This window comes from Dreissena polymorpha, chromosome 13 (genome assembly GCF_020536995.1).
Source record: "Dreissena polymorpha isolate Duluth1 chromosome 13, UMN_Dpol_1.0, whole genome shotgun sequence".
Lineage (NCBI taxonomy): Eukaryota > Metazoa > Mollusca > Bivalvia > Myida > Dreissenidae > Dreissena > Dreissena polymorpha.
Genome location: NC_068367.1, coordinates 40,531,638 through 40,557,628, shown reverse-complemented (window position 1 = coordinate 40,557,628; position 25,991 = coordinate 40,531,638). Strand labels below are relative to the sequence as shown.

General features: G+C 36.5%; 1 protein-coding gene across 8 annotated transcripts in view; it reads left to right on the top strand.

Annotated features, from left to right (window-relative positions):
• LOC127854793 (dnaJ homolog subfamily C member 13-like) overlaps positions 1-25,991 on the top strand; it is a 133,563-nt gene that overhangs the window by 29,703 nt on the left and 77,869 nt on the right. For all 8 annotated transcript variants that reach the window (XR_008037103.1, XR_008037104.1, XR_008037101.1 and 5 more), the window contains 14 exons: positions 465-562; positions 1,648-1,799; positions 2,784-2,956; positions 3,830-4,037; positions 5,037-5,192; positions 6,283-6,339; positions 7,246-7,443; positions 8,345-8,440; positions 9,204-9,311; positions 16,496-16,624; positions 20,070-20,214; positions 23,148-23,220; positions 24,025-24,184; positions 25,729-25,791. Coding sequence is in view for 2 of the 8 variants with exons in the window: in XM_052389841.1 (XP_052245801.1) it covers positions 465-562; positions 1,648-1,799; positions 2,784-2,956; positions 3,830-4,037; positions 5,037-5,192; positions 6,283-6,339; positions 7,246-7,443; positions 8,345-8,440; positions 9,204-9,311; positions 16,496-16,624; positions 20,070-20,214; positions 23,148-23,220; positions 24,025-24,184; positions 25,729-25,791 (1,816 nt within the window). In the remaining 6 variants the exon portion in view is untranslated. The remainder of the gene's footprint in view (positions 1-464; positions 563-1,647; positions 1,800-2,783; positions 2,957-3,829; positions 4,038-5,036; positions 5,193-6,282; positions 6,340-7,245; positions 7,444-8,344; positions 8,441-9,203; positions 9,312-16,495; positions 16,625-20,069; positions 20,215-23,147; positions 23,221-24,024; positions 24,185-25,728; positions 25,792-25,991) is intronic.

The following is a 25,991-nucleotide window of genomic DNA, read 5'->3' as shown; positions in this document are numbered from 1 at the left end:
CCCTCATAGCTTCTGGTCTTGGCAGTGTTCAAGCTATGTACATCCATGTTTCAGAGATGCCCTCATAGCTTCTGGTCTTGACAGTGTTAAAGCTATGTACATCCATGTTTCAGAGATGCCCTCATAGCTTCTATTCTAGACAATGTTCAAGCTATGTACATCCATGTTTCGAGAGGCCTAATAGCTTCTATTCTAGAGATTGTTCAAGCTATGTACATCCATGTTTCAGATTGGCCCTCATAGCTTCTATTCTAGACAATGTTCAAGCTATGTACATCCATGTTTCGAGAGGCCCTCATAGCTTCTATTCTAGACAGTGTTCAAGCTATGTACATACATGTTGCAGAGATGCCCTCATTGCTTCTATTCTAGACAGTGTTCAAGACAAGTACATCCATATTACAGAGATGCCCTCATAGCTTCTGTTCTAGACAGTGGTCAAGCTATGTACATAAATGTTTCAGAGATGCCCTCATTGCTTCTGTTCTTGATGGGGTTCGAGCCTCTGGCAACAGGGATGTATGCGTGAGAATGACCCGAACAACCCGCGGCTACAGGTTAGGTATGGATGACTTCATCTCAGTAATGGTAGAAAACTGTAAAAATTAGAAAATGACCGACACTAGTTATGCCCCCCCTTTGTCGAAGAGGGCGTATATTGCTTAGCTGGATGTCGGTTGGTCTGTCTGTCAGTAGACCAATTTGATTCTGATGATCAATAACTCGTCAACAAATTGACTGATTGGCTTGATACTTCACATATGCATTGGCCTTGGAAATTAGATGACCCCTATTGAATTTGGGGTCACTTGGTCAAAGGTCACTGGCACACTAAGTGTGAAAATTGTTTCCGAGCAATAACTTGTCAACGAACTTACCTATTGGCTTGATTCTTCACATGCGCATTGGCCTTAGAAATTAGATAACCCCTATTGAAATTGGGGTAACCTTGTCTAAAGTGGAGCTCACTGTCACAATAAGTTTGAAAATCTTTTCCAATTAATAACAAATCAATGAATTCATTGCTTATCTTGTTACTTCACATGTGCATTGGCCATGGACAGTAGATTACCTCTTGTTATAATTCTGTGACATTTTCAACTCATTACTTGAATGACGATTTAACAGAAGTGCATAATTCTGTGTGAATTAAAAACTAATTTAAGTGGCTTAGTCACACTAATATGATAAGATTAACTCTTATGGTCAGTTTTGTTGCGAAAAATCCTGTGTCGAGGCCTGGTTGGGGGCATTTGTCTCTGACCACGGAGCTCTCGTTACTAATTGCTTTAGCGAAATCAGAAAACCAGATATGTACTTGTCCACAAAAAAGTCATCTTTTAAAAAAACACTTAATTTCATGCTAATGAATATACATGTAAATGATTTCTTTTGGAAATTGGAGGACGAGACTCTAAACTATGTATATTTTATATTGTGACAAAGAAGATGGAACTGGGATATTTAAATAAACTGGTCTAATGTTTTCTTTTGACGTCCATTTAAACCTTGTGAAAATATTTCAATAGATAGCTCACTTTTCTTTGTGAATGCGCTTTACACAGTTTACAGAGATATCAGTGTACTGCAATAAAATCTCTTTGTTAGTGTATTTTTATATCCATTTTATAATTATAAACTACACAGGCCCTTTCACTGTTCCCGTTGATGAGGAGGTAGAGAGCCAGCACCTCAAGTTCATCATCTCACCCACAGACAGCATGACCTTCAATGTAGCAGTCCAGCGATTCAACAGCAACATCTCCTACAGTGGTCTTCTGCATGCTGTCACGCAAGATGTGAGTTATCATAACCATTTACTAACATACATATTTTTATTTTATTGGTGTGTGAAAGTTCAGGATTTCGAAGGCAATGATATGATTGGTTATTTAAAGGTCAGACTTTTGAAGGCAAGGATTTGATTAGTTATTGGTCATGGAAAGGTCAGACTTTTGAAGGCAAGGGTTTGATTGGTTACTGAAAGGTTAGACTGTTGAATGCAAGGATTTCATTGGTTATTGAAAGGTCAGACTTTGAAGGCAAGGATTTTGATTTGTTTGTTGAACGTGACCTATAAAAACTTGGTACATGAATTCCACAGGGTACTACTATAACTTGGATTATACCTGCATTACCTTGTTTCCCACACATGTGGTAAACAGAGAACATAGAAATCTGTTTTCACAATGACCTCTTTAACATTATCTTAGCCTCGTTTTAGGAAAACTGTAATTAATGCATGTGCGCAAAGTGTCATCCCAGAAAAGCCTTTGCAGTCTGCACGGGCTAGTCAGTGACGCATTTTCTGCATAAACATGAGAAGAGATTTCTTTTAAACGAAAAATACCATAAAAGCAGGTTTATACCCTGATTAGCCTGTGCAAACTTCACAGACTAATTTGGGGCAACACTATGCGCATGCATTAAGCCCAGCTCTCTTGGAACAAGGCTCACATTAAACAATGTTAGACAGGATGTGAGGAATGCTTGATATTCTGTGTTCTTGCAGAAATTCACATGCATTAAGTCTTTGAGTGCTGGGACCGGATTTTGAAGGCCTTTGCAAACAGAACGTGGCGTCTCATCAGGATCCAAACTGTTTGCTATTCTGAAAGTATTCTTTGAAAAAAATCAAAGAAAATGCTAATTTTAGAAATTCAGCAGACGACATTTTTGCAGACGACAAATTTCCCAGCATGCAAAGGGTAAAGTCCAGTTTTCCCAATACAAGGCTAATGTTATTTTTACCTCTCACACATGCATGATCTCCAATTGTACAGCGCCTGTTTGCGGAGAACAAAGAAAAGTTGATCAACGGGGCCCTGGCCGGCCTGCTTGAGCAAGAGGGAGACCAGAACATCATTAGCAACGAGAACCTTGAGGGACAGTTCCACGCTTTACGTAGGCTGGTTGCTTCAAAGGCGGGGTTCGGAGCTTTCACTAAACTGCCCAAGTGAGCTTTGAGAGTGTTTGGTTTGTTCAGAATAATTAATTAATAATTATAAAAATCAATAATGAAGAAATTAATTTTTTCTTGTTATTGATTTGCATGCATCAATTTATTTATGTTGAAGATTGGCATATATAAAGTCAATCTAGTTTTCTTTAAATATCAAGTGTATCTGAACACATTCATGAGTCAATCAGTTCGTTGCATGAATATATTAGTTTGTTCATTTGTGTTCAAGGGCTATTTGCGCTTCCCTTACTCAAACTTTTGAAGTGTTTCTTTACAAAAAAAGAAACACTTACCTATTCCCTCTGTCTAGCCTCTGTAATCAATCATTGAGATAATAAAATACATCAGATTAAGTGCTTTTTGATGTTCTCAAAATGTAAAGCCCTTTATAACAAATAGCAAAAATAAAGCAATTCATGATAATATTGTGACATAAGTAACATTTATTAAATGTTGTGACAGAATTAACATTTATGAAACAGTGTTTTTTTGCCTTCAAATACGGGCCAATCATTCAGCCCCATTCTCACTAGAAAAAAGTATATTTTGTCCCTAACCTTAAAATAGAAAGTTTTCAAAATATCTTTTTTTTAATCTCAACATTTAGTTTATCTCCCACCCAGCTCTTAAAGTTGAGCCTTATCAAAAACACGTTTGTTCTCAATTTTGAAGTATTTGTTAGCAAAATAACAACAACACTAATTCCTCAATGTTAGTCAAAACACTTGGATTTTTCCCAATCCAAAGGGACTTGGCCCTATTCCCAAAATGGTGAAAAAAAAACGCTGTAAAATGTTGTGATATAAATATAATTTATCAAATGTTGTGGCAGAAGTAACATCTATACAAGCACACCCATGTATACAGAATGCGTGAGAAGGTGGGACTGAAGGTTGTGAAGGCCTTGAAGCGTAACAACGAGGGCGTGCGCCACTCGGCCATCGACATGCTGTGTGCACTCATGCAACCCATGCACGATGACTACGACCTGAGGCAGGAGCAGCTCAACAAGACTTCACTGCTGTCCTCACAGAAGTTCCTGAAGACTCTGCTAGCGATGTTCAACGACCATGTGGTATGCACAAGTATGGAAAAACTGGGCTTAATGCATGTGCCTTAAGTGTTGTCCCAGATTAGCCTGTGAAGTCTGCACAGGCTAATCAGGGATGACACTTAAAGCCTCAATTGGGTTTTTGTTTAGAAATGACTTCCTTTAAACAGAAAATTCCCTTAAAGCAGACCCTGCTGTCCCTGATAAGCCTGTGCTTACTGCACATGCTTATCTTGGATGGCACTGTATGCACATTAATTCACATGTTTGACTTCGCTGCTGTCCTCACAGAAGTTCCCCAAAAGTCTGCTTGAGATGTTAAACAACCATGTGGTATGCATGAGTAGTTGTCAGCAATTGGGCATTGTTATGAAAAAATTGGGCTTTGCATGGGAGTAAGGAGTAAGGTTTCGTGGCAGATTAGCCTATGAAGTCCGCGCAGGCTATTCAGGGATGACACTTTAACTTTTTTGTTTTTATTGTGAAATGACATCCTTTAAAAAAAGAATTCTTTAAATAATAAATACGGAAAGTGTGTTCCCTGATTAGCCTATCCATATCTGGGATGACACTTAACAGTGTTTTACACTTTTCACGTTTGTTTGCCCCCCCCCCCCCCCCCCAAATATTTTTCTTTTAATCTGACCATAACCCATTAAATGGTTGTTCAATCTCTTCTGAATGATTCTCCTGTCTGTTTGCAGGAGGAATTTTAATATTGTTTCATCATGTTTTTCACATAGATTCTTTGTTGTTATGCATTCATTCCTTTAAATGTTAAGAGCAAAGTCTGCATAGTTGCTATTTAAGATCACTTGACCAAAGACTTATTACGAGCCTTAAATCTTAGCAATTGAACACTATGAAAATAATCAAATTAAAAATGCTCCAAAATATTTGTAAAATAACAAAACCGTCAATCAACAATATTTTTCTTTATTAAGAGATTGTGAATAAGACGAATGTGTGAAATAATTATTGACAAAGTTAGCACCACTCATTTTTTGTTTCGTTCACTTTCAGGTTCACAGCACAGGGGCGCTTGTGATATCGGCCATGTTGGATTTCCTCACATTCTCGCTGTGCGCTCCCTACAGTGAGACAACTGACGGCGGCCATTTTGATTCCTTGTTGGAGATGGTGGCAGCTAATGGCCGCATTGTGTTCAAACTCTTCCAGGTAATCAACTGAGTGGGTTTCTTTGTTCAATTTACATCTCGTTCAGATATGATTTCTTTGTTTGTTTAATTTTTTAGTTAAATGAAACTCAAAAGCAAACACTGAAATGGTTGCTTTACATTTATATAGTTAAGAATTAGCAAAGAACGACCTGATTGTCTATGTGATTGATTGTTAGAGACTTGTTGGTCATTTCTAGCTTTTAAATAACATTCCACAATACTTGCATTGTAGCCATGGTCTGGGAAAATGGTGCTTAACACATGTGCATGAAGTGTTGATCCAGATTAGCCTGTGCTTTCTGCTCTGGCTTATCACTGATGGCACTGGCCGCCTAGACTGGATGTTCATTTGGAATAGACTGGAAGAAAAATTCCATAAATGCAGAAAGTGTCGTTCATGTTTAGCCTAATCTGGGAAGACACTTGACGCATATGCATTAAGTCCCATTTTCTCATACTGCGGCTCATACTTGCATTAGAACAGACAACTGTGTTTATGCCCCCGGTAGGGTGGCATATAGCAGTTGAACTGTCCGTCAGTCAGTATGTCAGTATGTGTGTATGTCAGTCTGTCTGTCCGTCCGAAAAAAAACTTTAACATTGGCCATAACTTTTGCATTATTGAAGATAGAAACTTTATATTTGGCATGCGTGTGTACCTCATGGAGCTGAACATTTTGAGTGGTGAAAGGTGAAGGTCAAGGTCATCCTTCAAGGTCAAATGTCAAATATATGGCGTCTTTCCGTCCGAAAACTTAAACATTGGCCATTACTTTTTCAATATTGAAGATAGCAACTTGATATTTTGCATGCATGTGTATCTCATGAAGCTGCACATTTTGAGTGGTGGAAGTTCAAGGTCAAGGTCATCCTTCAAGGTCAAAGGTCAAGAAAATAATTTCAAAGCGGCGTTCTCATGAAGCTGCACATTTTGAGTGGTGGAAGTTCAAGGTCATCCATCAAGGTCAAAGGTAACAATTTTTTTTTTTTTTATTTCAAAGCGGCGCAATAGGGGGCAGTGTGTTTCTGACAAACACATCTCTTGTTTCTATAGGGAGGCTTATTTATATTGAATTGCTTAATTTCAGCATCCTTCCACTGCCATTGTAAAGGGGGCAGGCCTAGTCATGAAAGCCATTATTGAGGTAAGACGTTATGGTCGTTTTCTGAATATGAAAGTCATGGTTAAACTTAAAGCGGGTAAAAATTGTATACAATTATATTGTAAGCATTTTATCTGCTCATATATAAATGTATAAATATTCTTTGTTCCCCTGCTATGGAAGCAATAAACATCAGGGTCCGTATTCACCAACTCATTCTTAGGCTGCAGAATAATGATTGGACTTTGGCCAAGAAAAACACCTCTAGCATTTAAATATACATGTATACAGGATGCCACTGGTAATTATGTCATTAATTAACCCATTCATGCCTAGCGTCCTGAAAAAAGGACATTGCAAACAGCTTAGACCCAGATGAGATGCCGCATGATGCGGCGTCTCATCTGGGTCTACGCTGTTTGCTTAAAGGAATTTCTGTAAGAATTGTTCTAAATATAGAAATAAATATACTAGACATCCCTAATTTTGGAAATAAATTGATCCAACTTAGAAGGATTGGAGAGTCCACTGGGCATAAATGGGTTTAAAACATGTTCTATTTGAAGAATGATGTATATAGAGGAGGTTAATTCCAAGATTTACTCAAAATAAACCCTTTCCCACTAAGAAGCAAATTGAAAATGGCTATGTGCAAACAGCATAAAACCAGAACAGCCTGCGAGTAACTCGCAGTCTGTTTAGGTTTTATGCTGTTTGCTGCTCATCGGTATCTAAGGGTTGGAAATGAAGCCTTTAAAATTGAATCTAGTGAGACAGGTCTTTAATTAAATGTATCTTTCTAAGGGACTACATAAGCGATAAAATACGTATCTAAGTGATAAAGGGTTAAAGCAATCCTTCAAAATTCAAATTTTAAGAATATCTTTATTCTTAGACCTTGCCCTTGTTATTTATACTTAGAATTGTTTACGTCCTTTCTTGCCACAGGAGGGTGATGCAGAGATAGCCGCAAAGATGCAGGATCTGGCCCTGGCGGAGGGGGCTCTACCCAAGCACCTACACACGGCAATGTTCACCCAGTCGGCAGACAACCGCATGCTCACTAACCGGCAGCTGAGTCGACACCTAGTGGGTCTGTGGGTGACCGGCCATCCCACTGCTATGGGGCTGCTACGAAGGCTCTTGGTGGGTGTGGGGAGATGGTCTTGTAGCATTTGAGACTTAATTCTTTTATTACCTCCCCTGAATACTCAACCATTGACTTGCTCTTATATTTGGTTTACTTTGGGTTTTTATGTTTGTTTTACGTTGGTCTTTTTCTTATACAGGACATAATAAGTAACCACTATAGTCCCGGATTATAGAATTAGTTAAGCATGCTCAAACAAATACTAGTATTTTTTTGTTAGCTAAAAATCACTTTATATTCACAACTTTAAAATGAATATTTAACATTTAAGTGCTTCTTACTTTAAAACCACACACATTTATTACGATTGACTTTTTATCAAATTAATAATTATTTAAAAAAAGGTATTACATTTAGTAAAAAAAAGCAAAACTTGAGTAACAGTTTAAGCTAGGATAATGACAGCATTAGATATAAAGTTGTTATTTTATGCTTTTCGATAGTTCATAGAGAAATATATCAGTGAATTAAATAGGATATTTCACGGGTTCAAACAGTGAAAAAATAACGGTGAATATCATCGATAATTGTCATTGACCGGAACTATTTTTAGATATCTTTGGTTTCCCCATTGTGACTCTGCAATGTTACCAAGGGCAGTTACTTTGCATTGAATGTTTGTAAAAACATACTTATAAGCCTCCCTTGAACTTACATATAATAACATTTCTGGGGTCCCAAAGGGGAATAATATTGTATGGAATGGCAAAAATAATCACTTGTAAACATAAAATAAAACGAAAAATAATTGGATTTGATGGAATATTGCTTTTTAATTCACCTGCGATCTTAGAAAAAATATATTTTCATATCAACATATCATTTTCTATGATCACTTGTGAATTAAAATGAAATCCCAAATCCAACAAATATCCTCCATATCTTGTATTTTTGCAGCCGAGTGGTTTGCTGACGTATTTGGATTCCACTGACAGTGTTCCAGTTAATGAAGAGGACAAACTCCACGTACGAGATAATTTGAAAATAGCTCAGGTGTGTATTTTGCAATATTTTCTGTTTGGCTTAAAGGGACCTTTTCACAGATTTTGGCATGTATTGAAGTTTGTTATTATATTCTTTATATTGATAAATGTGAACATTGGAACAAAATAAATAAGTAAGCAAGAATTTAATTTAAAAAAAAGTAATCCTCAACTTGGCTCAAACCACTGACCCTTAGAGTAAAAGTATAACTCCTAAACCGCTCAGCCATCAGTGCTTATACTGTATTTTTCAATTACATAAGCAATTCTCATAGTGTGACAAAATATTACAATAACAACAGAACTCTCCATATAATTCATTTGTTTTGCATTTGTAACGCTTTATAATTTTCAGGTTTTTAAATTGTTAAGAGATGCATGTAATGAATAATATAGAGGATTTTAAATGTTCGGTATAAATATTTCTTCACAAATATCATAACTACATTGAAAATTTGCGAATCTGAAACAATTTGTTTTTCAATTGTGTTAATTCACCAAAACTTGACAAGGTCCCTTTAATCATCCCCCCATTGTATGCTTTCAGTCCTTTGACTAAACCAGGATAATTGATATGAAGATGTGGATGCGCAATTTGTATTATCTTTTGACAAAAATTCAGAAAGTTATGCCCATTCAAATAATTATGTCTATTACATGATTATCTCAACTCGTAAAACAATTTAATATGAGGATTGGGGGCAGAGCGTGGGAATATTTGTTATAACTGTGACAACATTAATTCAATTGTTATATCTTGTGTGGATTTTTAGGATCAACAGGACAAGAACAAGAAGAACCCACACCTGCAGATGATAGAAGAGAAAGTAGAGCATGTCCTGCAGCATTGGAGGGCACGCATAGGCTTGCAGGGCAAAGAGGTCAGTTGATGGCAGTGATTTTTTATGCTCTCCAAATTTTTTCGAGGAGCATTTAGTTGCCACTTTGTCCTTACTTTCTTACTTTCGTTTCACACTTTTGTTACAATTTCTCACAGCGCCTTTAATATTTTACCGATCTCTTACATATTTGGCATGTAGGTACCTTGAATGGACCTCTACCTTTTGATGAGGTTTGAGGTCACTGGGGTCAGGGTCAAGGTCACTGAGGCTAATATTCGATTTTCTTAAGGTCACACTTTGGTTACAGTTTCTCATAGCGAACGTAAGGGGAGCATCCATCGTTTTCAGTGATACTTGTTTTGTTACTGCCTGTTGCTTTTCGATTGGATAATAGCGCAATTAACCATCAAATTGGGGCAAAGGAAACATAAAAAATATGATAATGCATAAATTATGTTTATGGATAAACTGATATTAACTTGACGTTTAAACTTGTTTTGTTTTTTTAATTTTGTTTATCAAGTGCTGCTTTAATTTCTTCTTTCAATCAAGTAAATGTTAAGTCATTATTCATCTACATGTTTAAACTGCTTTAATTTATAAATAAATAAATTTTAAATTAAGCCTATTTCAAGATTAAGAATTTAATCTAGTAAATGCTATTTTATGTTTAATATCATTCGAGGCACACATTTAAAACAGATTTTATTAGGTTATAGGTTGGAATAGACATGAAGTAAAATAATGAGAATTTAAAGTAACAAGGCATACTTAAATTGATTAAAGATGAAAAATGGAACCACAGTAAAGCTTTAAAATCACGATTAATTTGAATTAACAGTGATTAAAGGGACCGTCAACCAGATTGAAGAAAATAAAAAAAGTTCTAAAATACTGTATTTTTTTACAATTATTAGTTTATATTGATTAAAATATCACAACTGGTATTTTACATTATTTTACGACCGCACAATAGAACAACACATAAGTTCAGATAACTAGTTTAATGACATTATTTAAATATATTTTGCCTCCCAATAAACATCACACAAATGAAATCGGATGTACACGTATGAAGAATTCACTAACAGATCCATATAATATATTATGCAAGTAAGAGAGTGTGATATAATGGCCGCAGCGTTAAACAGAAACAGCCGAACATAATGCCTACCGGAGGTGGACGAGCACGTGTTAAATTACCAATGTGAAGTAAGTATAAGTATAGTAGCAACACCGCCTACCCAAAATTAAAATGTTCTTGCTCATCAAGCGACAGGGCCAGGAAAAACCATTCACTTGATTTGGGCTAAGCCTAGCTCTACCAGTCGCTTGACCATTAATCGCTCAACCAGCGACTATACCTTTACACACCACTTTTTATACCAATGGTCACTTGACCATTTACACAATACTTTTACACACTTTAAACCAATGGTCACTTGACCATAAACACAATACTTTTACACACTTTTTATACCAATGGTCACTTGACCATTAACACAATACCTTTTCACACTTTGTATACCAATGGCCACTTGACCATTAACACAATACCTTAAGACACTCTTTACACCAATGGTCACGTGACCATTACTTTTAAATCAGACATTTAATACCAATAATCGCTCGACCAGCGATGACTTTGTATACCAATGGCCACTTGACCATTAACACAATACCTTTAGACACTCTTTACACCAATGGTCACTTAACCATTACTTTTAAATCGGAAATTTAATACCAATAATTGCTTGACCAGCGATTTCACACTTTTAACTCGCTCAACCAGCGAGTCCACACTTTTAAAACTCGGTCATTAAATCACAATAATCGCTTAACCAGCTATTACACAATTTAACTCAGACATTGAATACGATATGACACATACCAGTTTTTCCCCAACGGCATTGCTACTATTTTTTTAAGCTTAACCTTTTAATTACTTGGATATACTAAGCATGAAGCCCAGAGTCCATTCGAGCCAATGTGTTGAGTAATTGTCGCTAAGGTTAGCTTGTAGAGATAAATTTTGTAGAATAAGTACGCATGCCCATCCAACCCTCTGGCAAACAGAATTTTCTGCCACAATAAATTTCACAAATTTATCCCCAACAAATTCTGAGGTGGTATTGTACGAAGGCCACGAGTTGACCGACAAACTATTGGTAACCTGTGACGTGGCTGTTTAACTCGCTCAGCGATAGCACACTGTTTGAAACACTGTCATTTAAGCACAATAATTGCTCAACCAGCGATTACACACTGGTTAACCCGATAGTTTAATACCAATAATTGCTCCACCAGCGAGATGACACATAGAAGTTTTTTCCCCACGACATTGCTTTAATTTTTTAAGCTGAAAGTTTAATGCATGAGTTGTGAATATGTGTATGTTTATACTTTGGCATTAAGAGATAAATGAATGTAAATGGCCTGCGATATTAATAATTAAAGCGCTGAAAGCACTGTACGTGTTCGCTGTTGTAAAATGTTGTCATTGATTAGCTTGTGCGCATAGCACAGGCTAATCAGTATGCACGGGCTAATTTTATTTGACATGCATTAAGCCCCGTTTTTACTAAAAGCAGCCAATATGTACAGATTTCAATGATAGACTGGCCAATTTCGTTGTACAAGCTGTAAACACTATGAGTCATATAAACATTCTGCACAGTGTACCAATACACAGCGGTTTATCACATTTACATTTATGTTGAGGCACGAACAACGGCTTTGCTAGGAGAATGGAATTTATCGTCTGCTGCAACAGGCAGTGGGGTTGTCTCCCATACCGTACCTAAGGCTTCTTGTCACATACTGATTTGCAAAATATGGTCTGTAAAATTAGCGTGAGCTAACACTCATACTAATGAAAGCGCTGAAGGCACTGTATGTGTTCGCTGTTGTATAAGTTTAGATGCAACATAGTTTTAAAAATTATGTTATAGCTTTTTATATTGCAAGTTTTAAATGAACAAAACCCATTTAAATTTATAAAGAGTGTGTGTTAAAGCACAGGTCCAGATGTGTTTTGTTTTTTAATAATAAATAAATAATAATTATTAATAAACAATATAATTTAAGCTTCATTGTGGGAAAAACAGGGCCTAATGCATATGCATTAATTGTCATCCCAGCAACAGCGACTCTTTAAACGAAAAACATTATACAATCAGAAATGTCATCCTTGATCAGCTTGTGCGCATTGCACAGGCTTATCAGTGTGCACAGGCTAATCTTATATGACATGCATTAAGCCCTGTTTTCCCTGAAAGCAGCCAATATGTACAGATTTGAATGATAAACACTAGACTGGCCAATGTTGTCTTACACACTATAAGTTATATACACCTGCCAACTTAGCTTTAGCCTTGAACCAACTTAATTTAGGAGTAAATAGGAAACCCATATATGTGTACATGGATGTAATGTTAACGCGATTGCCCCTATAGAACCCACTTTTATATGACCACAAGATAAACATCATTGAAAATTGACACTTTTTCGAAATTGCGCAAAAAGGATAGCCACATTTTAAGGTATTGCCTAACAGCTTGCGTTATATGTATGCGGTGAATTGCAGTTGTTATGCCGCAGGTGGTGTTAATTAATATTTTACAAAACGGGCGGCCGGCTGGAATTGCCCTGCAAATGAAGTTAATGGACCCAAGAAGCGATTGCCACTGTGTAATAAATTAATTTTTTGTTTTTTTTTAACTGCACAATTTGAAATAGGAAATGCGTACCAAGAAAGAAAATAACATAACCTGTCATAACACATTATAAACTGTTTTGTTTGTAAAATTATATTGGGAATTTTTGTTGTATACCTTTGAGTTTAACTTGTTATTGAAAATAGAAAATTGTATTTGACAAATATTAATATAATTAATGCAGATTTTTTTTTGAAATTAAATAATGAAATTTATAAAATCAAGTTAACAAATTAACAACACGTAAGACAAGCTTGTTCACTTAAATACATGTTTGCTAACTTAAATACATGTTCGCTAAGTTTCCACAATATTGTTGCTGTTATATCTAAGTTAAGATTTGTGCAGGGCAAGTGTTTTTCTAACAAATGCCAGATACACGAAACATTGTGTTTTAGCTAGGGAATGATAACAGACTGAGATTACACTGAAAACAAGCTTTTAATAAGGTAGACACCATTATGTATAAACAATTGCTGTGAAGAGAAAAAGAGACGTTTTGCTAGAATAACGTGCACAAACAACACCAAAAACAAGTAATTATTTTGATAGAACATGTTATATTGCCAACAAAAAACAAACAATTCTAAATTTATGATTTATGAAATACATAATACTGTTGTAGTAGAAAAAAAGACCTGCTGCAGTGCTTTAATTAGAATAGCTTATTGTTACACACTTATTACATGATTTTTGTGTACGTAACCAAGATACTTTGTTTAAAATACTGTGTCCATTTTAAACGGAAATGTTTTGAATATATATTTGAAAATTAAATATAATGTACTAAGCGCGTTAACATAATTGCCCCTTGCCATGAGTTGTTTCAGCGAGACTGACACGGCACGTTCAAGTGATTGTGCGCTTAACGCCGTAATTTGTGTGACTGACCCGTATTTAGGGGTTGCCCCCGATAATTTGCTAAATTAAGTGTAGATAACGTTTTAGAATGATGTAACAGATTGCCCAGTAACACCGCACCACGTTTGTAATTTGTATTGAAAGGAACACTTTATGGAGCACGAATACTAAATGGAGCACGAAAAATCTCCTTAAAAGCAATAAAAAACATAACCTGAGTCGGGTTGCAGAAATTGAGTATTGTCCTCCCATTGATTCCACTTGCTTCCTTTGTCTACCGCGAGGGGTTTCCGAAGATTGATGGAGATATAAATTGTAAACGTTTTTGGCAATCTAAACACCAGCATAGACAATTTACATAAGGCGGAAGGACGTCATATCACGTGGTATGGAAACTGCGTAATTCTATTGTACTAACTATCTCGACCGAGGCAATCCATACATAATCGTATCTATAGAAACCAGTAAACAACAACTGGTTCAGCGAAAATAAATATTATTTATTTATATTCAGAAATTAATAAGTCTTACTTTAGAAAAGTTCATATTTTCCATATATTTGGTAATAAAATATGTGACATAACGATATACACACTATAAATAATGCAAGTACATTGATCATTTTATACATAAGATAAATGCATTTCACTACGCATGCACAATTTGCATTCCTGGGTATACCACGATATGATGATGATCAATCTACTTGCTTTATTTATATTTAACTGGTAGTTACCTGGTACACATACCCAGTAATATTTTATTACTGAATATTACTGAAAATATGAAAACTTAACAACTTTTTATGCCCCCGGTAGGGTGGCATATAGCAGTTGAACTGTCCGTCAGTCAGTATGCCTGTCCGTCTGTCCGAAAAAAACTTTAACATTGGCCATAACTTTTTAAATATTGAAGATAGCACCTTGATATTTGGCATGCATGTGTATCTCATGAAGCTGGGCATTTTGAGTGGTAAAATTTTAAAGTGAACATCATCCTTCAAGGTTTAGGGTCGAAAAAAACAAAGTCAAGGGAAGTAATAAGCTTTAAATGGACAGTTATCTGATCTGCCCACGTATATATTTTAGTTAAATAAATCAAAGCGGCGCAGCAGGGGGTATTGTGTTTCTGACAACCACATTGTGGTAAAAGGTCATGGTCAAGGTCATACTTTACGGTCTACGGTAAAAATACAGATTTAAGGGAAGTAATTAGATTTAAAAAGGGAGAAAATTATTCAATATTGAACATAGCCACTTTATATATTTGGCATGCATGTGTATCTCATGGAGCTGCACATTTTGAGTGGTGAATCTACTGTCAAGGTAGTGGATTTTAATTATTTGCTTCTAAAAATAGGCATTTGTTACAGACCAGTATTTTCAAGGGAAGTAATTTATTTAATTATAAATCTCATATATTTCCTTACCAAGAATTGAAGTTCTTTTCAAAGTTACTGCACATATTTATTATTTTGATTATTTATAACCCAAATGATAGATTTGTCAAAGTTTTTTTTTTAAATGATATAATTATAATTTCTTTGATGTTCATTGCATACCTGTGGACTAATGTCCATAGATACATGATCAACTCTTGCTATGATCTCTTTTAAACCACAGGCCATGGTTGTCAGTGATGTCTGACATGGTCATAATTGACTGTGAGACCCTCCCCACCCCACACCCCCCGGTTGGATTGGACAAAATTCAAGGGAAGTAATAACCTTTAAAGGGAGATGATTTATATACCTGCAAAATGATAAATATAAATTTTATTTCAATGCGGCGCAGTAGGGGGCATTGTGTTTCTGACAAACACATCTCTTGTTCAAGTAATGTAATATACCAGTCCAGATATTTTAATAAATTTAAACTTATAATTGTAAAAAATACGGTATTTTAGAACATTTCTTTTTTTCATCAAATTGGTTGACTGTCCCTTTAAAATAGCTTAGTTTAGCTGCATTGAGCATCATGAAAAAATTGGTCCAATTGAAAGGCTAAGAGTTGCAAATTGAATGAATCAGACTTTAAGACTGGATCTGGGAAAATTGGACTAAATCGGAGTGTGATAAAAGCAATACCAGATTAGCTTGTGCAGTCCGCACAGGATTGATATTTTCCGCCTTAACTGTGTTTTCACTACAAATAGACTTCCTTTAATAAAAAATACCATAAAAGTGGAAAGTGATGTCCCTGATTAGCCTTTGCGGACAATCTGTTCTGCTACAACAATTAACATACATTTTTAAGACATGCTTTCATAGGACAAGGCTAATTTTATTAGCTCGGCTGTTTTCGGAGAAAACCCAAAGTATTTTTATTACCAGCTCGTGTCGTGTCCGTGGTTGTGTCCGCCGACCGCGTCATGCTCAAACCTTAACATTTTTTCAAGGTTTTGAACATTTTGCTCTTAAATTAAAGTGCTACCACCTACAACTTTGAAACTTAATATGTAGTTGCACCTTAATGAGTTCTACACGCCCACCCATATTGGGGTCACTAGGTCAAAGGTCAAGGTCACTGACCTCAAAAAAAATTCTTACAAGCTTTTATTTCTTCAAAAAAGCACCCGCAGCCGTGCGTTGCACCCGTTATGCGGTGCTCTTGTTGTGAAAAAGATAAATATTGAATTTAATTTCAGACAAAAGAACAACTTCCCATAGTGTTGAGAAAACGGCGACAAAGAATCAAGAGTGAAGCCAACTGGGCCCTTTTCTACTATCAGTTTAACAAAGACCATGCAAAACCAAACCTGATCTGGAACTATAAGGTAATGCTCAGTACTATCAGTTTAACAAAGACCATGCACAACCAAACCTGATCTGGAACTATAAGGTAATGCTTAGTACTATCAGTTTAACAAAGACCATGCAAAACCAAACCTGATCTGGAACTATAAGGTAATGCTCAGTACTATCAGTTTAACAAAGACCATGCAAAACCAAATCTAATCTGGAACTATAAGGTAATGCTCAGTACTATCAGTTTAACAAAGACCATGCAAAACCAAACCTGATCTTGAACTATAAGGTAATGCTCAGTACTATCAGTTTAACAAGACCATGCAAAACCAAACCTGATCTGGAACTATAAGGTAATGCGCAGTACTATCAGTTTAACAAAGACCATGCAAAACCAAACCTGATCTTGAACTATAAGGTAATGCTCAGTAACTATCAGTTTAACAAAGACCATGAAAAACCAAACCTGATCTGAAACTATAAGGTAATGCTCAGTACATTCAGTTTAACAAAGACCATGCAAAACCAAACCTGATCTGGAACTATAAGGTAATGCTCAGTACAATCAGTTTAACAAAGACCATGCAAAACCTAACCTGATCTGGAACTATAAGGTAATGCTCAGTAACTATCAGTTTAACAAAGACCATGCAAAACCAAACCTGATCTGGAACTATAAGGTAATGCTCAGGACTATAAGTAAACAAAGACCATGCAAAACCAACCCTGATCTGGAACTATAAGGTAATCCTCAGTAACTATCAGTTTAACAAAGACCATGCAAAACCAAACCTGATCTGAAACTATAAGGTAATGCTCAGTACAACCAGTTTAACAAAGACCATGCAGAACCAAACCTGATCTGGAACTATAAGGTAATGCTCAGTACTATCAGTTTAACAAAGACCATGCAGAACCAAACCTGATCTGGAACTATAAAGTAATGCTCAGTACTATCAGTTTAACAAAGACCATGTAGAACCAAACCTGATCTGGAACTATAAGGTAATGCTCAGTAGCTATCAGTTTAACAAAGACCATGCAAAACCAAACCTGATCTGGAACTATAGGGTAATGCTCAGTACAATCAGTTTAACAAAGACCATGCAGAACCAAACCTGATCTGGAACTATAAGGTAATGCTCAGTACTATCAGTTTAAAAAAGACCAAGTAAAACCAAACCTGATCTAGAACTATAAGGTAATGCTCAGTAACTATCAGTTTAACACAGACCATGCAGAACCAAACCTGATCTGGAACTATAAGGTAATGCTCAGTACTATCAGTTTAAAAAAGACCAAGTAAAACCAAACCTGATCTAGAACTATAAGGTAATGCTCAGTAACTATCAGTTTAACACAGACCATGCAAAACCAAACCTGATCTGGAACTATAAGGTAATGCTCAGTACAATCAGTTTAACAAAGACCATGCAGAACCAAACCTGATCTGGAACTATAAGGTAATGCTCAGTACAATCAGTTTAACAAAGACCATGCAGAACCAAACCTGATCTTGAACTATAAGGTAATGCTCAGTACAATCAGTTTAACAAAGACCATGCAAAACCAAACCTGATCTGGAACTATAAGGTAATGCTCAGGACTATAAGTTAAACAAAGACCATGAAAAACCAAATCTGATTGAGAACTATAAGGTAATGCTCAGTACTATCAATTCAACAAAGACAATGCAAAACCAAACCTGATCTGGAACTATAAGATAATGCTCAGTAATTTACTTGAAGTATTTGCAACATATTCACCCTTTTCCACTCAGAAGCAAAGTGTTAGTGGCTATGTGCAAACAGCATAAAAACAGTCTGTTCAGAATTTTATGTTTGCTGCTTATCAGTATCTAAGGTTTGCAAATGAAGCTCTTAAATTTTGATTCTAATAAAAAAGGTATTTAATTAAATGTTTCTTTCTAAGTGACTACAAATGCGGCAAAACACGCATCTAAGTGGTAAAGGGTTAAACATAGTACTTTTGACCTGGAAGCCAAAAGTGCAGGAGCCGAGTCTGACACTACTTGTGTAGGGCATTGGTCATGAAATTTCTGCTGCAATATCCCTCTCCCTTTACCTCTGATTAACGTATGTGTACTTAATTGTTAACCTGATAACGAGGGAAAAAGTGTGGGTTAACTGAATAGAAATGTATGACAGAAGTGTTGCTGAAAGTGGTTAAACAATTGAATCGTGTTCTGAGAAAACAGGGCATAATGCTTGTGCGTAGTGTCGTCCCAGATTAGCCTGTGCAGTCCGCACATGCTAATAAGGGATGACACTTTCCGCTTTTATAGTATTTTTAGTTAAAATGAAGTGTCTCTTCGTAGCAAAAATCCAATTTAGGCGTAAAGTGTCGTCCCTGATTAGCCTGTGCGGACTTCACAGGCTAATCTGGGACGTTGCTTTATGCACATTCATTTAACCCCCTTTTCACAGAACACGGCCCAATTTTACGAATAAAGTCTAGAGGCCTGTTGTGTCTTACACTTATTTGTGCTCTCATTAAAACTACATGTAATATTCTAAGATCTTTTTAATGCCTCTTGAGTTAAAATCTTTCTATTGCCAAGCAGAAAGACTAAACCAAACTGTCCGTGACCTGTACTTTGCAAAGGCAGGAATAACGTATCTAATCTATTAAGGTCCTGTACTTTGACTCAATTTTAGCCCTACAGTTGCTGTCCAATCTTCAACATGTTTGTGTAAACCATTTCTCTGCTAAGTTTGATAATCAGCAACATGGCTTTATGCCATTCAATGTTGCAAACCTTTTTACTCCATTGTACATCCCTTTTGTCATCCGTTTTTATGTGTTTATTTTTGAGATTGTTGTGGCACAGTAATTTTCGTTGATTTAGTGGGATGAGCGGTCCATGAAATTAACAGAAGCATATAGGTGAATGAATTACACATTATTCTTGTGTGTTTTTTTTTTTCAAAATAAAAATCCAAGACTTTGTCTACCAATTTTTTTTGTTCTGAAACCACAAAATTGCATGCAAAAAAATGAGGTTATTGTCCCTTACCGGTTTCACCGGAGGGGACTTATGGTTTGCGCTTTGTGCGTCTGTGAGTCTGTCTGTGAGTCTGTCTGTGAGTCTGTCTGTCTGTCACACTTTTCTGGATCCTGCGAAACTTTAAAAGTTCTTAATATTTTTTCATGAAACTTGCAACATAAATAGATGATAATATGGAAATTATGCATGTCATTTCATTTTGTTCCTACGTCAAAAATTGTGGTTGCTATGGCAACCAAAAAAAATAAATAAATGGTGGAATTTCTGACAATGGTGGAGCCGGTAGGGGACCATATTGCTTGACAATAGCCTTGTTTCACATTAAACAGCAAGGGAATATCATACATCGAATTGACGTGTTATAATACCACTTTTACATCATTTGTGTTGTTTCAGACCATAAACATTTTTTCTATTTTAGACTATAATCATATCTGCTGTTATAGACTCGGGAGGAGCTACGTGAAGCTCTTGAGAATGAGATGCGGGCATTCAACGTGGACAAGGAGTTGGGCAGCCACTGTGTGATTGGCTGGAACCACCAAGAGTTTGAGGTCCAATACAACTGCCTCTCTGATGAGATTAAAATTGGTAATTAGCCTTCTTTAATTGACCTATACTTTATCTCAAATTGACCATGACCACAACTCACATTGACCATGACCTCAATCACATCGACCTTGACCTCATATCACCTTGATCTCATCTCATATTGACCATGACCTTATCTCACACCATCCATGACCTTATCTCACACCAACCATGACCTCATCTCACCTTGACCATGACCTCTCTCATTGACCATGACCTCATCTCTCATTTACCATGACCTCATCTCACATTGACCATGACATTATCTCACTTCAACCATGACCTTATCTCAGATTAACCATGACCTCATCTCACATTGACCATGTCCTGATCTCACATTGACCATGACTTCAACTAATATTTACCTTGACCTCATCTCATATTAACCTTGACCTCATCTCACATAGACCATGACATCATCTCACATAGTCCATGACCTCATCTAACATTTACCATTACCTCATTTCACATTGACCATGACCTTATCTCATATTGACCATGACCTCATATCACATTGACCATGACCTCATCTCACATTGACCATGACCACATCTCACATTGACGTTGACCTAATCTCTTATTGACCATGACCTCAACTCACATTTACCATGACCTCATCTTACATTTAGTCCAGGGCTTTCCACAGGCCATTTCAGAGTCAGAGTCTCCGGGCGCTTGAAATTTTCCGATCAATGTATTTTAAAAGAGCACTCGGTACCTGCTTTTACAAGTAATCTCCATAAACACCACATGGGGTAATGGAAAATCCACTGATTAGAAAAAAGCATGACGCGCATATCAATTTTTCTAGCCACATTACACAGTCATTTTAATGCTGACAAGGATGTATCAGGTAACTTTCCAGTCGTCAAACTGTGATGTTCATCGTCCCATCGGTTACGTGAATGCTAATGAGGGCGGTGTTAACTATCGACCATTAATTTTTATTGACGTCGGGCACGAAGTAAGAGTTAATCGCAGCTTGATTAGCAAGAAGTTGTAACATTTATGTAATATAAAACCGGTAAGTAGAACAGTACATTAAAGACGGTTTCAGGCATCATCATCACACCTTTTTACTGTAAGCTAGTGTTACCTACGACTCATCATTAATACGAGAAATTAATTGCAAGTGGTAAACAATTAATTTCTTATAGCGAGTAAGTTGTGCAAATAACTCCCAGTTACAATTATGCGATAACAATTTAATTCCAGTACATGTTTATTTCATCATGTCTATTTAAAGAACTGATTCACCTCGTTTTTCTGACATTTATTGGACACGTAATGCGCTTTAACAAATTTTCGTTGAATTTATTACGCGCACTTGTAAATGTTTCGTCCGATAATCGATACTTAGAAGACTGATGATGGCAACCAGCCGTAATCATTGTGGACAACGTGAATTTCATGCATAATTCCGTCAAAACATTTATTCAACTTGTTAAGTGTTTAAACAAATTTTTGTTGAATTCATAACGCAACTGTTAATATTTGTTGAAATCTCAAATGGGAATAATTAAATTTGTAATCCGAAACCCATTCCCGTAAGTGGATGTTAACGCGTTTTTAATCCGAAACACACTTCTGAATGTAAATGTTACCGCAATGTTAAAATATTCTTGCTTCAAATTAGCAGTGCAAATTTATTTTGTGTCGAATCTTTTTCTGAATATAAAAGAGCGCGAAAATTATGCAGCATGTACAACATAGTGTCATTTGCAAAGGAAACGTGCGTGTATTGTTTTATCAAGCACAAATGACGTCTTTTGACGAAGTTTTTCTTTGAGTTATAACGCACCACAGAACGTGAATTGACACGTTAAATAAAAAAAAATCAACTTCGGGAGGGGACACCCTTCCCGAACCACCCCTATCAGCCCCGGGGCGCCTGACAAAAATCCTGTGGAAAGCACTGATTTACCATGACCTCATCTCACATTTACCATGGCCTCATCTCATATTGACCATGACCTCAACACATATTGACCATGACCTTATCTCATATTGACCATGACCTCATCTCACCTTGACCATGACCTCATCTCACATCGCCATTGACCTAATCTCATATTGACCCTGACCTCAATTCACATTTATCATGACCTATTCTCACATTGACCATGACATCAGCTCACACTGACCATGGCTTCATCTCACATTGACCATGACCTCAACTCATATTGACCATGACCTCATCTTACATTGACTATTACATAATCTCACATTTAGCTTGACTCAATCTTACATTGTCCATGACCACAACTCACATCTACCATGACCTCAAATCGAATTGACAATGAACTTTTTTCACATTGACTATGACCTCATCTCACATTGACAATGACCTTTTCTCACATTGACCACGACCTCATCTCACATTGACAATGACCTTTTCTCACATTGACCATGACCTCATCTCACATTTACCATGACCTCAACTCACATTTACCATGACCTCAACTCACATTTACCATGACCTTATCTCACATTTACCATGATCTTATCTCACATTGACCATGACCTCATCTCACATTTACCATGACCTCAACTCACATTGGCAATGACCTCATCTCAGATTGACCATGACCTCATCTCACAGTTACTATGGCCTTATCTCACATTGACTATCACCTCATCTCACATTTTTCATTACCTCATCTCACATTGACTTTAATCTAATCTCACATTGACCTTGACCTAATCTCACATTGATCTTGAACTTATTTCACATTTACCCTGACCTTCCCATATAGACCATGAGATCTCATTTCACATTGGCCTTGACCTAATCTCACTTTTAGTTTAACCTTATTTGGGCAATTTAGAATTATGTGCGTATGCTGCTGATTTATTACATAGATCAACTACAATCTACCACAAACACTAGTTACTGACAGATTTATATACAGAGTGAAAAACGGCCATTGCAGGTGATTACTATCTACGTCTTCTTTTGGAGGAGGATGAAGCAGAATCAGAGGAAGTCAGTGCAATCAAACGATCGTGAGTATTACTCAGTTGATGTACCAGCTTATCATATGCTTTATTTTCTACGTAATAAAACCATTACTATTCTTTTTATGTAAAACATATTTCATTAGCTACTTTTTGTTCGACTTAAACATTTAGTTGAGTTAGTTTTTCTAAAATTACACTGCGACGTCATGTGATGTCATGCAATGAAAACTAAGTTCTGGCTTTATTGAGACGTTAACATAAGTATTTATTAACATTTTGCTATAAAAGCATGTGATAAAAATGGTCTAATACTCATTTTAGTATCATACCATTATTTACTTAACTGGCTGCCCTGTACTTTCTTATGTAAGCTTGTCAAGTCTCGCTAAATAACACGATTCCCTATGGGTTTTTTTTATAACGTATGGAAGAAAATGGCAACTTGTTTCAGATACTATTTATATTCACTAAAATCTCAATTGCCAGTATGGAAATGTATTGAAATACTAGTCTATAGTTGACTTAAATACTTGCATTTGAAATCCCCATGTTTGCATAATTTAAAACACAGATTTTGATTTGTATTTTAGTTGTTGGTACCTATGTCCTTTTTATAGCAATATTATTATTTTTTTCTTCAGAATTTCTATATAATTTGTACAAACTAATTTTCTTTTTTTACCAAACAAAAATGCTTTCACTAATCATATTAAACATATTACAAAATATAATAACTGAAAAAAATACTTCTACTACATGTAAAACTTACTGGAATTATCTGCTAACATTTAGATTAATTTCTACATATGGGGGGATTGCTTATCATATTTGCTGCTGCCCCTAACGCAGGTATGAGTTTTTCAACGACCTGTATCACCGTTTCCTGCTCACCCCCAAGACCGCCATGAAGTGTATGTGCCTACAGGCCATGACCATTGTGTACGGGCGTTGCCATGATGAAATCGGCGCTTTCAATGACACCAAGTACATAGTGGGCATGCTGGAAAGGGTAGGAAACAGTTGTGTAGTTTGTTTTTGTTTCATGCATGAAAGTGCAGAGTTTTGTTTGTTCTCATTTATCAACTTACTTGTTTACAAAATGCCTGTCAATTTACTACCCTCAAGCCGATTGATTTCCTTCTATTCCATTAACTGCCCTCTAGTCTTTTGACTGCTCTCTAGTCTATTGACTGCTCTCAAGTAAATTACCTGCCCTCTACTCTATTGATTACCCTCTAGTCCATTGACAGCCCTCTAGTCCTTTGACTGCCCTCCAGTCCATTGACTTCCCTCTTGTCTATTGACTGTCCTCTAGTAAATTGACTCCGCTCTTGTCTATTTACTTCCCTCTAGTCCATTGACTTCCCTCTTGTCTATTTACTGATCTCCAGTCCATTGACTTCCCTCTTGTCTATTAACTACCCTCCAGTCCATTGATTTCCCTCTTGTCTATTGACTGTTCTCTAGTCCATTGACTCCCCCCAGTCTATTTACTGCTCTCCAGTCCATTGACCGACCTCTGGTCTATTTACTTCCCTCTAGTCCATTGACTTCCCTTGTGTCTATTGACTGCTCTCCAGTCCATTGAATTCCCTCTTGTCTATTGACTACCATCTAGTCCATTGACTTTCCTCTAGTGTTTGGACTACCCTCTAGTCCATTGACTTTCCTCTAGTCTATTGACTTCCCTCTTGTCTATTGACTACCCTCTAGTCCATTGACTTTCCTTTAGTCCATTGACTTCCCTCTTGTCTATTGACTACCCTCTAGTCCATTGACTTTCCTCTAGTCCATTGACTTCCCTCTTGTCTATTGACTACTCTCTAGTCCATTGACTTTCCTCTAGTCTTTGGACTACCCTCTAGTCCATTGACTTTCCTCTAGTCTATTGACTGCTATTCAGTCCATTGCCTGCCCTATATTCTATTGACTGCTATCAAGTCCATTGACTTTCCTCTTGTCTATTGAATGCCCTCTAGTCAATTGACTCCCCTCCAGTAAATGTACTGCTCTCCAGTCCATTGACTTCCCTCTTGTCTATTGACTGCCCTCTTATAGATTGACTTTCCTCTAGTATGTTGACTGCCCTTTAGTCTATTGACTGCTCTCCATTGACTGCACTCTAGTGTATTGACTGCCCGTCAGTCCATTGCCTGTCCTTTAGTCTATTGACTGCCCTCTAGTCTATTTACTACTCTCCAGTCCATTGACTTTCCTCTTGTCTATTGACTGCTCTTCAGTCCATTGACTGCACTCTAGTATATTGACTGCCCGTCAATCCATTGCCTGCCCTCTACTGCATTGATGGTCCCCATAGACAGACTTAAATTCAATCGAATTGTTGAAACCAGTACTTGCTAATTTTCATTGAGATGCTGAAAGCTCCATCAGAGGATATGATTGGCTGCACACAGGACAGGACAGAATCTTATTAAGAAAGAAAATGGCTAGAGATAAAAAAACACTGTAATTCATATAAATTCAAACAGCTGGATACCTAAATAATGAAAAAAAACTTGCATGAATGTACTATGGAATGTGTAACATTTTCAGTGTACAGACAAACTAGAAAGGGATCGACTAGTGATGTTCCTGGAAAAACTGATCCTGCATCCAGTAAGTGTTATAAATGGTCAATTACTTTAGCTTTAATTGATGATCAATTATGTATAAGAAATACAACTTTATATATCTTATTGTTATTCCTGTAATTGGTATGTAAATTAATTATCATGAAGGATATATTATAAGTCAAAGTTTTATTAACCAGGTTTTCCGAAGGAAAAAACTGGTTATTAGATTGGCGAATGCGGGCG